Below are 16,051 nucleotides of genomic sequence, written 5' to 3'. Positions count from 1 at the left end.
CAACCAAAGTCCGACGTTTTTCCTTATAAATGTACCCGTCCAACGTTTGGGTGGTCCGACGTTTGTCTCAGTCCGACGTTTGTACCAGTCCGACGTTTGTACCAGTCCGAAGTTTGTCTCAGTCCGACGATTGTACCAGTCCGACGATTATACCAGTCTGACGATTATACCAGTCTGACTTTAGTACCAGTTCGACGTTTGTACCAGTCCGACGTTCGTACCAGTCCGACGTTTGTACTGTCCGACCTTTGTAGCGTCCGAAGTTTGTACTGGTACCTATTAGTTTGTGACATTGAGTTTAAAAAATACCAGGGACCGAATTCAATGAATTTGAGCCAGATCACTGAACTACCTTTCGTTGATTCAAATACTTATTTGTAGTTCTGCAATGGATTGTTAATTAGTTATTGTTTGTTTACAGTAAATTATCAAAACATTGACGAAATTATTGAATTGTGTTGAAAGTATAATCTATATGTTGTACATGGGATAAGATTATAAAGACGACCTACTAATCCTTAATTCTGTTTATATTTGAAGCAAATATTGTTTACAAATAATGTAAAAAGTATAAAGATACATGAAACTATGAACGAAGAAAAAACGACAGAATAGAATTCGTAAAGTTGTGTCTAAAGTCTCATCCTTTGTGAATCGTGGGTAACTGTAGATATTTGTAATAATGATAAGAAGCTAAGTTTTTGTGATGAAATATCTAAAATATTTAACCCCTATCCAGCTCCAGCAAACTGTCTTAGCCTTTACACTAACCATCTGCTTTCTCTCGGTCAGATCATAGAATACAATTACCTTAAAAAGGCTTCATCTGTAAAATCTTTTTTTATAAAGGAAAAATTAAATCTTAATTCTTAAGTTCTTTACTGCAATTGCTAATTGATTGCTAATTGATTGATTATTAATTGATTATTGATTGATTGTTAATTGATTATTGATGTTTATAGTAAATCATCCCAACATCCCTTCATAGACGATAGTTAAGGTGATAAAAGTACCATTGGTAAAAAGCTATTGAAATATTTAATTGATTATAACAGTACCTGAAAATGATGGCATGCCAATGTTTTTTTTTAACTGCAAAAGAAATAGTTACGGTAAGCCCCTTTAAGGCGACTATTTGCAAATAATTTTGAAACCCTTTGCGTGTACGATAACTTTACCTTTAGTTGTATGCACTGAGCAATTTCTTTATACGTCTGAGGAGTCCCTGGAAATAAATTTAAATAGATCTAGAAAAATTGTGAACCCTCCCTTAAAAAATTAATGATAAATCTCGAAAAATTGCGAGCAGTCCCTTTAAAATGATCCTGAACTAGGAAAGATTGTGAGCAGTCCCTTTAAACTGATCATAAACTAGGAAAGATGGTGAGCAGTCCCTTTAAACTGATCATAAACTAGGAAAGATTGTGAACAGTCCCTTTAAACTGATCATAAACTAGGAAAGATTGAGAGCAGTCCCATTAAATTGATCATAAACTAGGAAAAATTGTGAACAGTCCCTTTAAACTGATCATAAACTAGGAAAGATGGTGAGCAGTCCCTTTAAACTGATCATAAGTTAGGAAAGATTGTGAACAGTCCCTTTAAATTGATCATAAACTATAGGAAAGATGGTGAACATTCCCTTTAGACTGATCATAAACTAGGAAAGATTGTGAGCAGTCACTTTAAATTGATCATAAACTAGGAAAGATGGTGAACAGTCCCTTTAAACTGATCATAAACTAGGAAAGATGGTGTAAAGATAAGTATTATCCAAGTATATCTTCTATCCACCCTTTAAAGACAAGATTTAACTCCTTGGAAAAACTTGCAAATCTGAGTTCCTCCGGAAAAACATGAATTGAATTTACTGCTTGTAAAATCTGCATAAATGAGACCTGAAGTATAGGGTAGAAGCTTTTATTCGAGGGGGTTCTATAATAGTGAAGAGGGGTTGAGAGAAACCANCTAGCTGACACCTATACAGATCCTTCTATCTAGTTCTAGCTGACAGTTATACAGATCAGGGGGGGGGCAAGGGACAAAGAAGACTTGGTATGCATTGGCAAGAATGCGCCGGAAAATGGAAAATGTTTCTAGAATAGAGTAGTATAGATATAAAATGAATGCAGATTGCGAAGTAGAAAACAATTAAAAAAATAATATGACATTTGAATTGTTTACTAAACTAAAACTATAATGAATTGAGTCTTTGACACAAACTCAAATTTTCTGATCCCTAAAGTTTTGCAATCTGATAGTATAAATCTTTGATATTTCAAACTTAGACTATTGGATCCAATAGAATTTATGGTTTGAAATATTGAAGGTGAAACGATATCGAGATTAGAAAATCAGAGTATGTTGCAAAAAATTTTATCCTTTGTTTGTTTATCTTTAAAAAAAAAGTTTAAAAACTAGTTCTCGTAACAGAAACGTTTAATCGATTGTTTTGAAACCTATTTTGACAAAAAGCCGGCTTAAATCTCTCTTTATGTTTATCTTCTCTGCGAATGACAAGTTACACCTCCTAAAGAATGATATTTATTTGTCAGTGCAGAACTAATGAAAAATATAAGTTTCTGAGTATCTGAAGATATTTCCCCTAATATGTCTAGATACTTCTATCTCTAACTCTCTCCATATCCATCAGTGGTAAAGTGTCCATTATTAAGTGAATGTCAAGAATAGGTTGAAGAAACCTTTTAGTGTGATTGAGTTCATACATTTAGCTGACACACTTAAACAGATCCTTATATCTATAGTTCTAGCTGACACCTATACAGATCCTTCTATCTAGTTCTACCTGACACCTATACAGATCCTTCTATCTAGTTCTAGCTGACACCTATACAGATCCTTCTATTTAGTTCTAGCTGACACTTATACAGATCCTTCTATTCCTTCTATCTAGTTCTAGCTAACACTTCTAAAGATCCTTATATCTATAGTTCTAGCTGACACTTATACAGATTCTTATATCGATAGTTCTAGCTGACAGTTATACAGATCCTTATATCTATAGTTCTAGCTGACACTTCTAAAGATCCTTATATCTATAGTTCTAGATGACACTTATACAGATTCTTATATCTATAGTTCTAGCTAAAACTTATACCGATCCTTCTATCTAGTTCTAGCTGACACTTATACAGATTCTTATATTCATAGTTCTAGCTGACACAAATACAGATCCTTATATCTATATTTCTAGCTGACACATATACAGATCCTTATATCTATAGTTCTAGCTGAAACTTATACAGATCCTTCTATCTAGTTCTAGCTGACAGTTATACAGATCATTATATCTATATTTCTTATAGCTAGCTGACAGTTATACAGATCCTTCTATCTAGTTCTAGCTGACACCTATACAGATCCTTCTATCTAGTTCTAGCTGACACCTATACAGATCCTTCTATCTAGTTCTAGCTGACACCTATACAAATCCCTCTATTTAGTTCTAGCTGAAACTTACACAGATCCGTCTATCTTGTTCTAGCTGACACTTATGCAGATCCTTCTATCTAGTTCTAAATGACACTTCTATAGATCATTCTATCTGGTTCTAGTTTACACTTAAAAAGATCCTTCTATCTTGTTCTAGCTGACACTTATACAGATCCTTCTATCTTTAGTTCTAGAAGGCACTTATACAGATCCTTCTATCTAGTTCTAGCTGGCACTTATACAGATCCTTCTATCTAGTTCTAGCTGACACTTCTAAAGATCCTTATATTTATAGTTCTAGCTGACAGTTATACAGATCCTTATATCTATAGTTCTAGCTGACACTTATGCAGATCCTTCTATCTAGTTTTAGCTGACAGTTATACAGATCCTTATGTCTAGTTCTAGCTGACACTTACACAGATTCTTATATCTATAGTTCTAGTTGACACATATACAGATCCTTATATCTAAAGTTATAGTTGACACATATACAGATCCTTATATCTATAGTTCTAGTTGACACATATACAGATCCTTCTTTCAGTAATTCTAGCTGAAACTAAAACTGAATGCTTCCACCGCAAACGATATTTTGATAATAGAATTTTATATCAAATGTGTGCCTAGGCATGCACGTTAGCTCGTCTGTTAGAGAGAAAGGTCATTATTTAAGGTTCATCTCGTGGCCCTGCTTGGTATAGGACTGATGATTGAAGATTATTCACGGCTTTCTTATATCAGGGGCATGCAGCCCCCACTGGAGATACGAGATACAGCCGAGGAGAATGGAACATCATAATGCCGCAAATTATTCTATATCAGAGCGCGCCAAAAGACTGGAGCGCACCGAATCCTATTCACGCAGGTTATTTTCTGATTTGTTTCGCTTTTTTTCGACAAATTTCGTCAATTTGTCAAGATTTACAGTGTGTTCCTGAAAGTATAAGCTTCGTTAATTTCTTTACGGATTGAAATAAAAGATTCTGAACATTTTTCATAAACTTTAATTTCAAATCTTGATATCTTTATAATCTGATGATGTAACTGTAGATATTTAAAATTTAGACTTAGTGATTTACATGAGAATTATATAACACACTGGCAAAGAAAGGTGACATGAAAGCAATCCTATTTGTATTGATGTTGTTTAAAGGGAGTGACCGGCAATGTATGGTGGTTAAACTAAAGATGTTCTACTATGGAAAAAATATTTAGGAATCATTCGAGACAAATACAAAGTTTTAATGAAACGTTTTATATGTCTCAAATGATTCCTAAAAAAAATTCCACAATACCACATTTTCAGTTCAATTACCATACATTGCCGGTCACTCCCTTTAAAGTATACAGCTTTACGAGTCAGTCTTAAATTTTTTCTTAATTTTCAAACTGGGTCTGGGACTGGGTACACTGAACAACTGCTGTGTTTATCATTATTGGACTATTCAAAATTATCATTTGAAGTTTTCCTACTTCACAGTTTTACTGATCTCACTGCAACAGAACTCATAGTTTATAAAATGGTTATACTACATCAGGTTAGAATAATAAATTTAAAGATCAAAGTTTGAGTTTTGTTACTTTTAAGAGATTTTAAAATTTTACTGGAGTCTTAAAAACTTAAAAACTTAAAATTAAAATCTTAAAATCTTAAAAATTTAAGAACTTAAAAACCCAAACCAAAATGTTACTTATCATTCAGCACTGTGAAAAAAAGCACAATGGAATATTCTAGAAATTACAAAGCTTTACAGTTTGTATCTCTATAGACTAACAACACGCAACACTAATACAATACAGTTCGGAACTTTTTTACAATTTTTACACATAGCCTTAGCCTTGAGAATTCAGAAAGATAAAAATATTTTTTTTTAAACTAACCATAGTAGAATACAATTTCTACAATAACTCTTATGGTTTTATTATTCCTGACTCCTGTAATACTGATATTCGCCAATCTTCTTTTCATTATGCAGGGGGGGGGGGGCCGGCCCTCCCCTTAGTTGCGCCTCTGGAAATACTGTTACCATAATGTAAGATTATAAAAAGACTTCAGGATACAAATCTAAGATATAGGTAAAATAATCCTGGAGTAGACAAAAATTAGCATTTTTCGGTATTATTCAGAAAACTGCAAAGTTTGTCGCCTAGGCTTTAATGCAATATTTTGCAAAACAAGCTTATTTTGCAATGCATGAATATTTTTCTTATTCTTTTATTTATTTTTGCGGGGAAATAATATATATATATATAATATATACATATAAAATATATATATTATACAACAAGTATGATTTCTCATGAAACCATACAAGTTCTATAGAAAAAATTAAAGCTATATTATGCCACAAGATAGTTGCTAAGATATGTCTTAGTTCATTCAGAACCATTCAATTGAAAGGATTAATGATGGAGAATACACTTTTAAACTCTTTAAACTTCAAAAAAGATAGTGTAAGTTCTATTCTGAAAACTATTAACAAATCTGCAAAAATGGGAATTGAAAAGACGACATCCCTGTTATTTAAATCTTTGGCAAGTTCATCGCAATCTCTTGTAAGTGAATCTTCAAACTCAACTTCAGTAAATTCAACTACTTTATCACTAGTATCATCAGTGACTTCAACTACCCCATCCTCAATATCATCCCCAGTGACCTCCACAGCTAAATATGAGTGGAGCGGAGTGGCTGGTGTATTGGACTGGAATAAAAGTGAGATTTTGAATATAATAACAAGTCAGATACAAAACACATCCTTGGAAAACCCCAATATGGACAATATGGACCAAAAGGAAGAGAACGAACTGGAAAACGAAGATGATATTTATGAAAACTTTGAAGCGCAAGATGCTCGGGAGGTCTGGCCGATATTTTCTAGAAATATAAAGTAAGTATAAATCAATGATGACAAAACTGTGTTTAACATTTCATTAATTTTCAGATCCGATTTGATGTTAAAGCTTAACGTGTTTTTTTTATTGGCCCAACAAATATGGGAATTTAAATACAACTTTAAAGGAAGAGTGTTCGCAAAAAATACAGGTCTAGACAACCTATCTTTGATCTTTCTAACCTGCTTAAAATTAAAGGTGTAAGCATAATTTAAAGTGAGTCTTAATGCAAAGATATCAATGTCCAATTCACGGCAGTACCTTTGAACCCTTTATCTGAGTCTTAATGCAAAGATATCAATGTCCAATTCGACACAACAGTACCATCGAACCCTTTATCTGAATCTCAATGTGGAAAATATTATCGTTTTTTAGTTTGAACATTGCCATGCAGTGCACAAGTCACTTTTGTAGAGAACCACAATTGAAAATCAGTTTATAAATTATAAACAGTTCACAATTCATACTTAGTTGTACCGTTATATTTTTTTTGTGATAACTTAAAGTATTTTATCTAGGAAACTGAAATTTTCTGGTTTTTCTATCTAAAGCAGTCCCCTCAGGGCTTTTATACCTACTGTCTGAGTCCTAATTCATATTGCCTAAATGCCTTATTTTACCTATACCAGACTAAATTTTTAATTATACCTACTTCCAGTTTTTGGATTTTAAAATCTTATAGCTCTTTGGAAAGCCTATGACACACGCAAGCAGATTGTATAATTTTTGCATAGACATTTTGCACAGATTTTTGCAAGGGAATTTTCACATTTTCTGTTTTTCTTGAATACACATTTAAGTGTATTTGCGCGATTTTTTGTATGCACATTTTTTGCTGAATAAATAAATTTCGCAATAAATATTTGGATTTTTGCGAATTTGCCTTTTTTTTTGCAGATTATTGAAGGAGTCCAAGGGCTTTCCAAAACGGATCAAATGTTATAGATTTGTATCACAATATGAAAATAGTCAAATTGCAGCCTATCAGTAATAAAATCTACAGAAATATTTGTGAACAATGAAAGATTACAGAAACCAATAATTGAATAANCCCCCACCTCAGGCAGTAAACCAGACTTCAGGCTAAACAGGGTTAAATAGTTATATAACAGTTTTATTATCAGAGTTGGACGATCTTGGGAGGACGATTATACATTCAGCGTTACCTTAGATACGGCCAAGGTAAATAAACTTTTTCAATCAATCAATCAATCAATCAATCAATCAATCAATCAGACGTTTATACGCCCCATTGCGTTCACATCATGCTTTTTAATAAAAAAAGAAATCTTTATAACAAAAGAAAATATTTCTTGATACCGTAACTTTACAAGAAATAACAGTAACAATAATTATGATCATTTATATATCATTGTTATTTATGAAGCCATATTTGTGAGTTAAAACCTCGTTGCAAATTTTTACATAATCTCTAAGATAGGCAGCCTGAGAAAGCTTCAGGTATAGGGTTAGACTACTATTAGGGTTATACGTGCGAATGAGTTTAATGTAGGAATAAAGATACCAGAATATTGATTAACTTTCAAATCGTGTTAAATATCTGTTTTCATTTCATAATACTAATAACATCTTTGTTTAGATAATTGAGTTGTTGATGATGCTGGTCCTGATGTTCTCGATCCTGTACATCTGGTTGACCATCACGGGCTGGGCGGTCACTTATGTTCTTCACTTACTTACTGTTCAGGATATTCCAGAGGTACGGTCGTCTTTTCAAAGAATTCCTAATATATACGACTGTAGCAAATCATATTTTAGTTATCATTTTGTCCTCCACTTTTTGGGGTTTGAAAGGCATTCCGGCCGAAATTAAAATTCCAGCCTTAATTTAGAGGTGGCTTGTATATCAAGATAATCTTAGTAGTTTGGTAAAATGGATATTTCTAAGAATTTTTGTTGTTTCTTGGCTGAATGAGAACAATTTAGGCTTTAATACCGCGAACTTTCTGTTTTCGTTTCATTCTGTACATACACTGGAAAAAGGTCGTCTTCCGCTTTTTCTAAATTCTTATTTTCTTGAAATTTGAAGAATTTAAACAAACAACTTCAACTAACTAGAACCCTTAAAAATATTTTTTGTTCGAAAAGCAGAATCTCTGGCAGAAATTTAATAACATCCTTTTTAGATTAATACTGTTTGTCTGTATAGGCATAATAATTATTGGTTGACTTAATGTTTCAGATTTTGGAAGACGACATTTTAAAATTTATGTTTTTTTTCAGTTTCCTCATACAAAATATTGTGTTAGTTAAGCGAAAACACTATGTGACGATTTTTAGCAGATTTTAATTCTAATAAGCTCTCATTCAGATCTTATTTTATACAGTGATAGGGGATGATATCAATACAATGAAGACGACTTTCGATTTCAATTTTGATTTATAGCAAGCTGTTACATAGCATGGATACGCAAAAACCTTTGATTAATTGATATTTTTTCTTCGAAAAAAGCTTCTATACAAGCAAAAGTTGCTTTCATAGTATTGATATATACGCCAATCAGTGTAAAAAAAATTAAGATTATTTTTCTTTTTTAGCCTGAGGAGGTCGAAGTTCCAGTGAGTCCTTGGCTTATGGATGTGCCTCCGCCCTATGAAAGCTTGAATATAGGTATCTTTATATTACTAGGCTTTTAGGGTGCTTCGCGCCTTTCTTCTTTTTCAATTTTAAACATTTTTTCTTTGTATACATTGAAAAACAATAACAAACAAAAATTTTACGAATTTCACAAAAAAATTTAGTGGATTTTCAAAATTTTCAAAATAAAAAAAGAGGCTTGAATATAGGTCACCCGCAAAGAATGAGACTTCAGAGACTATTATATAGAATTTGTTTTGTCTGTTTCAAATATCAATGATTCCCTGCAATTATAAACTTGTTTCTTTTTTCAAAATCATTGAATAAACCGTAAATAGATTATACGAACCTTGTAGAAGACTTAATTCAACCAACTCTCGGAATCGTCAATTTTGAAGAAATTCAGCTTTCCAGTTCCATCCTTTGTAATTGTACCTTTGTATAAATTAGTTTTTTCTATTTTTTTGTTTGTTTGTTTGGATGTCAGATCATAACTCCCTGATAACCCGTAAATCAACCGATGAGCATAAAATTTTGATTTTGGAACCCAGTAGAATAACGGGAATGGTTTAAAAATTAGAAGTTGAATTTTATAGAGAAAAGACCAGGCAAAGCTTGTGGTCCCGATTTTATAATAAAAAGTTAATGAGAGGGATCCGGGAGATTGAAAAGAACAACAGTAAAATAAGACATTTTTGCCAATATAACAAGTTAAAAAAAAAACATGGTACATTTTCATGACATTTTAAATCTTCTCAAAAATGAATGAAAAAGGCAGAAAAAATTTACAGAAATGGCGCTTGAAAATTGTATTCAGTGTTTGACGGAATCTTCTAGTGGCTACAGACTATAGTTCTCATAAGTCGAATTATATTTGTATCCTGGGTTACCCACAATGGATGAGACTTTAGAGACGATGCATTAAGAAAACTGGCTTATTTTCTTGCATTAAGAAAACTGGCTTATTTTCTGTGCTTGATCATTTAATTAACCATCAAAACACTCCATTGAATGCAGAAACCAAAAATCAACCCTAAAATTGTCATATTTTATAGCTTTGGGTCGTCTGTACTGTCTTATCCTTTGTGGGTAACCCTGGTATTGTAGATTTGGCAAGGAAAGTGAAAACACTTGAACAAACTTCACCGAAACTGTTCTAGCGTTTACTCGGAAACTGTTCTAGCGTTTACTCGGAAACTGTCCTAGCGTTTACTCGGAAACTGTTCTAGCGTTTACTCGGAAACTGTCCTAGTGTTTACTCGGAAACTGTTCTAGCGTTTACTCGGAAAAACTATGATCTTAGAAATAATAACCAACGTGAAGACGTTTCAATTCAATGATTTTTTTCATAAAAAAAATATTTCTATTATTTGCAGTTGTCCTGCCACCCTCCCCCTCCTCTGCCTCTGGTTCTCAACCCAGGAAATATGTTACTGAGGAGCCCCCAACCTTTCATGACGCCATTGTTGGAATGATATTCAGAGACAAGAAGAAAAAGACGCCCAGGTTGAGCCGCGCATCATCAGCTGAATCTGTCCTGGAAACCCTGGAGAAATCCCCGAAAAACGGAGAACCAGCTCCGGTGCACTCAAACCCTACCTTGTTCGAGAGAAGGTTCGGACGCCATATCCATATGAGGAATTCTATTGACGTAATGCTATAAACCATATTATTAATTATCATGATATTGATATTTAAGCGAGAACTTAAAATGATGAAATCTTTATTCACATATTTTGAAAACACCTTTATTTTAATATATTGTAGTTGTATTGTCTTATACAGGGTGTCCCAATGAACATGGGAATTGACTTTTGAGAGACGGTTTGAATAATTTATAAATGAAATAAAGTCCATCATGATAATTTGATTGAATAGTCTTGTTGATTCTTAATGGAAATGGAATCTGGACAAATTTCCTAGTATCTCCGTCAATTTTGAAGATAAAAAATGGTGGACCACATTTTGGAAATCCCGGGATTAGCAGTTTTTGGTGTGAACTGTTTTAACTTGATACTAAAAAACTGTGTTTACGAAATAATCCCGCTTGGATATTTGTACACTCTGCATATATACTTATAAAACCTTGTAATGATAAAATATCTTTTTTAGAATTAGTTTTGAAAGAAAACTAAAACTCCAGAGGCCGAATTTAAAGAATTTGAGCCGCGGCTTAAATTCATTAAATTCGGACTCAGGTTATTTTAAGGTTTGTACACTTGGTCTTTAACATGTAAATTGGAACATTATAAAAATAAAAAATTTTTGAAATTTGAATAAATTTCTTTAATCCTTTTTATCTTGTAGCCCAATAACTTGGAAAATACTCCAGTCTTTTTATTTGTTAATTTTGTCTCGTCTTCTTCTTCTATGTCTTTGCCTTTTTCGACTTTTTCTGACTCCGGCACTATTTCAGGATTTCCTGCAATTTCTGGAGAAATCGGGTTAATTTTCTGGTCAGTTTGTTTAAATTTGTTGGAGATGCTTGAGAGAGATGCTTTGTCTGTCTGGAGGATTGGTTTGTATGTCGTCGTCAATATAATCTCCGGAATATCTGGAAATGAGACTGTCTCTGGTTTAGGTTCTTGCTCCTCATGTCGAATACAGCGAAGGAGATCAAAGTCTAAATATTTGAATTTTACTATTCATGAGGTTTTGCAAAATTTCGATGGTTTTCTCAAAACTATAACTACCGAGCGTGTTTCGAAAACCTTTGAAAAAGAGCTAATAGATTTGAGGAAATTGTAGGCAGAGTTTGTTTATGCTAATATACACGTGCATTACTCTGACAAGAACAAAATATTCAACTTAAATAGAATACACGTCACTAGTCAAACAATTATTTTAAGAAACAAACGTTCTGGAGAAATTTTCGCAAATTTGCGATGAAATGTCTTAAATTTGTGTTATTCAAAAGTGTTTTGGCATTCATTCGTTAAGACTGAAAGTTTTCTTTTCTTTAGACGTTAAAGATAAAAAATATGTGAACTTTTAACGAAAATTAATTTAAATTGTTAAAAAATTATTTGTAACAGGTTTTTAAAATCAAAATTGTGACAAATCTTACTATGTTCAGGCTTTTGGATTTTAACTTCCTGCAAAACAAGATGGCGGTTGTCTACTTGTTTAAAGATGACATCTAAACCAGGTTCGTGATTTGCCGCGTCAGTGGTAATATCGTGGCCAGTGGTTTCATAGCACATGCATGGGAATGGAATCTAAATATTTTTAGTCAATACCTTGAGTGTTAAATGCCAACTTTTACTCTTACGTTGTTAAATAATTTACGATAAGTACACTTTAATTCATAATGCCAAAATGCTGCCCCTGAATTTGTTAAAAATTTAGTTTTTATCTAAAATTGAGACAAAATTCTTGATTTTTCCGATAATATTGGACGTAGAGAAACATGTTTTACTTTTAAAACCGTAGAAAATACCTCTTTCGGACAAAGACCGATAAACTTCAAGTCGTAAAGAGTGAGTATGTCCCGTTTACTCCTTTCTTCGGGTTTGGGACAGGAATCTCTACTCCGGGAGCAAGAACAGCAGTTCATCCGTCCTGCTGACACCTGGATACTGGAGAAATGTCCGGTTTCGAACTCTTTAAGGTTGCTATTAAATTGTGGCAACTTGGCGTGTTCATTACTGTTGTTTACAGTACTTGCGTTGTTCGTTTCTTGTTCTGCTGGATTAAGAATTGATAAAATGGTTTCATTGTCCCTTTCTTTGTTCCCCTGATCATGATCACGATCATGATTATGATCGTGATCATGATCACGATGAACAAAATGATCTTCTCTTAGTCTGGTCATAACATATTTATGGTCTTCGCTTTCGTGAGCAAAACTGAAAGTAACAATCTATGAAATGTAATTAAGTTAAGGAAAGGAGTCTTTGTCACAGTTTGATTTTCTAATCCCAATATCTTTAAAACCCAATGTCGTAGACCTTAGATATTTCAAACTTTGAATTCTGGTTTAAAATATCAAAAGTATACACATCAGGTTAAAAAGATAAAGAAAATTAAACATTTGAGTGTATGACAAAGACTCAATTCCTTTCAATGGCATAAGGGTAACGTTACAAATAAGCGAAATGCGGAACAGAAATTTAAGTCATAGCGCGGATTGAAAAAATTGATAAAGATAATTTCAGAAAAGATAATTAAGTTGAAATTGTGCTTTCCTTTAATATACCATGAGAACCAGAAAACTGTGGAAAATGAAGACAAGTTAGGTTAGACTAAAATTACAACTTTGAATAGTTCTTTAAAACATGAGACACAGGTATTATGCAGCATATAAAACCCCATTTAACTTAATAAGTGATTTAATAAGTTTCTAGAATAATTTTTCAACTTTTTTACCATCAAAGACACTTTGCTATTGTATTGCTATTATATTGCTATTATATCGTCTTTCTATTCCACAGTTTTCTAGTTATCGTTGTATGATTAAGTATCAAGTGTTCAATATTAACAAATATAAAGCCAGATATTGAATTATCTTGAGGTAAATAGTGATACATACTGGTTTAACCTAAAAGGTTGAGGCTTTAATCCAACTTTTCAAATAGAATTTGCTCTGAAACTGAAGATTGAGAAACTGTACTCATATTTCTGTATATTTACTTTTCTCTGCAACTGTAAACTTATTTTTTTTCTTGACAAATTATTTGATCAGCTCATCAAAGACTATACACGTCATTTTGAATTTAATGTCGTATTTACAGTCTCATCCTATATGGATTAATAATGAAATGTGAAATGATTTGGCAAAAAAGACAAATTCATTTAAAGCTGCTGCCTGCAGGTTTGGATGTTAACGTTTTCATTCTTTTGAAAAACGATCGTTTCGTTATGAAAACGACGACGAAAATCGAAAACGAAACGATCGTTTTTAAAAACGATCGTTTTAAAGTAATTTTTGTAAATGATCGTTAACGGCGACCCTTTGTTAACGATCGTTAACATAATAGTCAGTAAATTTGTTTATCAAAAACGACGTTTTTTCAGAAATAATCGTTTTTTTAAAGACATTCGTGTAAAAAAGGTCGCAAATCATTTTTATAAAAACGATCGTTTTCAACAATGATCGTTATTCGTTTTCAAAAAGTTCATAACGAGTGGGTCGTTTTTAAAAACGATCGTTTTTTCCGAAAACGAAACGATCGTTTTTGAAAACGATTAACAACCTGCAGGGTATTACAAGGAATGTAAGAGCAAAAACTGTATACATTCCATACAGCCGTCTCTGAAGTTTGAAATTTTATTTGATTAGCAAGGGATTCATTCAAAATGTTTGAAGTTTAACGATTATTTACCTATTTATTTCGTCCAAATCTGCCCGGATTAAAAACTCAGGGCGACTTCCTTCATTAGTTTCCATTCTTCTGTTTCTCTTTTTTAAATCATTTTCTAATCTTTCAACATCTTCTCTGGAGAGATGAAGAACCGGTTTTTCATTCTCTTTTCTTCTGCCATCATGGTTCAATCCCGCAGGAGGGAGAGTGTTGTATACCTTGATAATGTTAACCCTAGTTCCATCCTTTCTTTTAAACAATGCTTCCCATTTCAAGATATCCTCTCGGCTCAGATACTGCTGAATGTTCTTAGGATCTTGAGTACTAAACTCAGAGATTCCAGGAGAACCTGGAGTTTTGAGCAAAATATATCCTCTCTTTAACTTCTCCTCCAGTTCTAATACATCCGTCCTGGTAAGTAAACCGTCCTTTTTTTCCTCTCGTCCTAGTATCTTCTTCATTAGGAGAACCTCTTCTCCGCTCAATATCTTCACTGCTCCGTCCCTTCTCCTCTCTGTACTCAGGATGCTACCCGGAGAAACAATATCAGTCCTTGTAAACTGATAACTAGGATTTAAATCCGTTTTTAACTTTACTTCTCCGTCCCTCCTCCTCTCCGTACTCTGTATTAGACCCGGAGAAGGAATATCAGTTCTTGTAAACTGAAAACCAGGAGTTATATCCGTTTTTAACTTCCCTTCTCCGTCGCTTCTCCTCTCCGTGCTATGTATACGACCCGGATAAACATTATCAGTCCTAGTAAACGGAAAACCAGGAGTTATTTCCGTTTTTACATGTTGTAAACCTGGTCTAGTTGGTAAACAGGCGGAGTTGGCCAAGAGAGAAGAAAATATAATTTGTAGTGTCTGCATTATACTTGATACCGTTAACCCTGCACACCCTGGACTAATCTAACCTATGCTACAACCCCTTACTGCAATAAACCATTAAAGCAGCGATGGTGCAATCACAATGTAGTATTTAAAATATATTTTTCAAACTTCACGAATAATGAAAATTGTAACTCTTAAATAAAATTTATCATTTAAACTTTTACTTTTCTATGATATTTTTTAATATCTGAATTATAAATTAGAGTTGCAATCTGTCTGGAAATCCCATCTCCCAACATACATGATACATGTTTAGGGCTAAATAACAGTATTTCGGCAATCTAAGTAAGTTGGGGGGGGGGGGAGATATAGAGATATATAGTTATAAATTGACGAATTTAAAATTATTTTTTTTTTAACGAACACCACACATCATCTTAAATTAAAATTTATTATTTTGAATCCGTTTTTGGCTTTCATTATGATATTTTTGAATAAGTAAGAATTAATTCATGTTAGTCAACAGCTTAAATGCGATAAAATTAACTGAATGTATTACTATTCCAGCCAACATGATATAAAAAATTCAGTGATGGTGATGGACCAAACCTCTGTAGAGTAAAAAAGTAGATGTTAGTTCCACATTTATTGAAAATATATTTCGGTCTGGGTTGACCCTCGTCAGTTCTTGAGATTGTTTCTTCACAAAGATTAAAAACAAACTAGCCTCTACGATATTTAAAAAAATACGTAAAAAGACTAGATATACGTACAAAATAAACTTAGAATTTGTTTAACAAGGATAAGAACATTCCTGTTGTTCTACCGAGTTGTCAAATCGAGGCAAATCGGTCAAGGGGTCCATGAGTTAAAATCAAACATCCAAACAAAGAGATAAACAGAAATATATATATGACGTGTGTAGTGTGTGTATGTCGGATAAACAAGATACCAAGCTAAATATTCAG

General features: G+C 33.0%; 2 protein-coding genes across 2 annotated transcripts; one reads left to right on the top strand and one right to left on the bottom strand.

Annotated features, from left to right (window-relative positions):
- Nucleotides 1-5,850: 5,850 nt before the first annotated feature.
- Nucleotides 5,851-11,550, top strand: LOC111712815 (uncharacterized). Its single transcript, XM_023487544.1, has 5 exons — nucleotides 5,851-6,344; nucleotides 7,473-7,530; nucleotides 7,949-8,068; nucleotides 8,908-8,980; nucleotides 10,324-11,550. Exons 1-5 carry the CDS (start codon nucleotides 5,863-5,865, stop codon nucleotides 10,608-10,610), a joined length of 1,020 nt encoding a protein of 339 aa, XP_023343312.1. The 5' UTR covers nucleotides 5,851-5,862; the 3' UTR covers nucleotides 10,611-11,550.
- Nucleotides 11,170-15,140, bottom strand: LOC111712814 (uncharacterized). The gene is made up of 4 exons (XM_023487542.1): nucleotides 14,272-15,140; nucleotides 12,387-12,795; nucleotides 12,015-12,165; nucleotides 11,170-11,570 (listed from the first exon to the last, which is right to left on the bottom strand). Exons 1-4 carry the CDS (start codon nucleotides 15,120-15,122, stop codon nucleotides 11,194-11,196), a joined length of 1,788 nt encoding a protein of 595 aa, XP_023343310.1. The 5' UTR covers nucleotides 15,123-15,140; the 3' UTR covers nucleotides 11,170-11,193.
- Between the last annotated feature and the right edge of the window lie 911 nt (nucleotides 15,141-16,051).

This window comes from Eurytemora carolleeae, unplaced genomic scaffold (genome assembly GCF_000591075.1).
Source record: "Eurytemora carolleeae unplaced genomic scaffold, Eaff_2.0 scaffold1332, whole genome shotgun sequence".
NCBI lineage: Eukaryota > Metazoa > Arthropoda > Copepoda > Calanoida > Temoridae > Eurytemora > Eurytemora carolleeae.
The sequence above is the reverse complement of the archived record's forward strand: the minus strand, read 5'-3'. Positions and strand labels throughout refer to the sequence as shown.

Bases quoted from the DNA above. Each gene is read 5' to 3' on its own strand.
- LOC111712815 (XM_023487544.1), top strand. From the start codon at position 5,863: ATGATGGAGAATACACTTTTAAACTCTTTAAACTTCAAAAAAGATAGT. The intron at 7,531-7,948 runs GTAAATAAACTT...ATCTTTGTTTAG, and splicing joins TTACCTTAGATACGGCCAAG to ATAATTGAGTTGTTGATGAT. The intron at 8,981-10,323 runs GTATCTTTATAT...TATTATTTGCAG, and splicing joins CTATGAAAGCTTGAATATAG to TTGTCCTGCCACCCTCCCCC.
- LOC111712814 (XM_023487542.1), bottom strand. From the start codon at position 15,122: ATGCAGACACTACAAATTATATTTTCTTCTCTCTTGGCCAACTCCGCC. The intron at 12,796-14,271 runs GTAAATAATCGT...TGTTACTTTCAG, and splicing joins GATTTGGACGAAATAAATAG to TTTTGCTCACGAAAGCGAAG. The intron at 12,166-12,386 runs GTATTTTCTACG...AAAAATATTTAG, and splicing joins TCGGTCTTTGTCCGAAAGAG to ATTCCATTCCCATGCATGTG.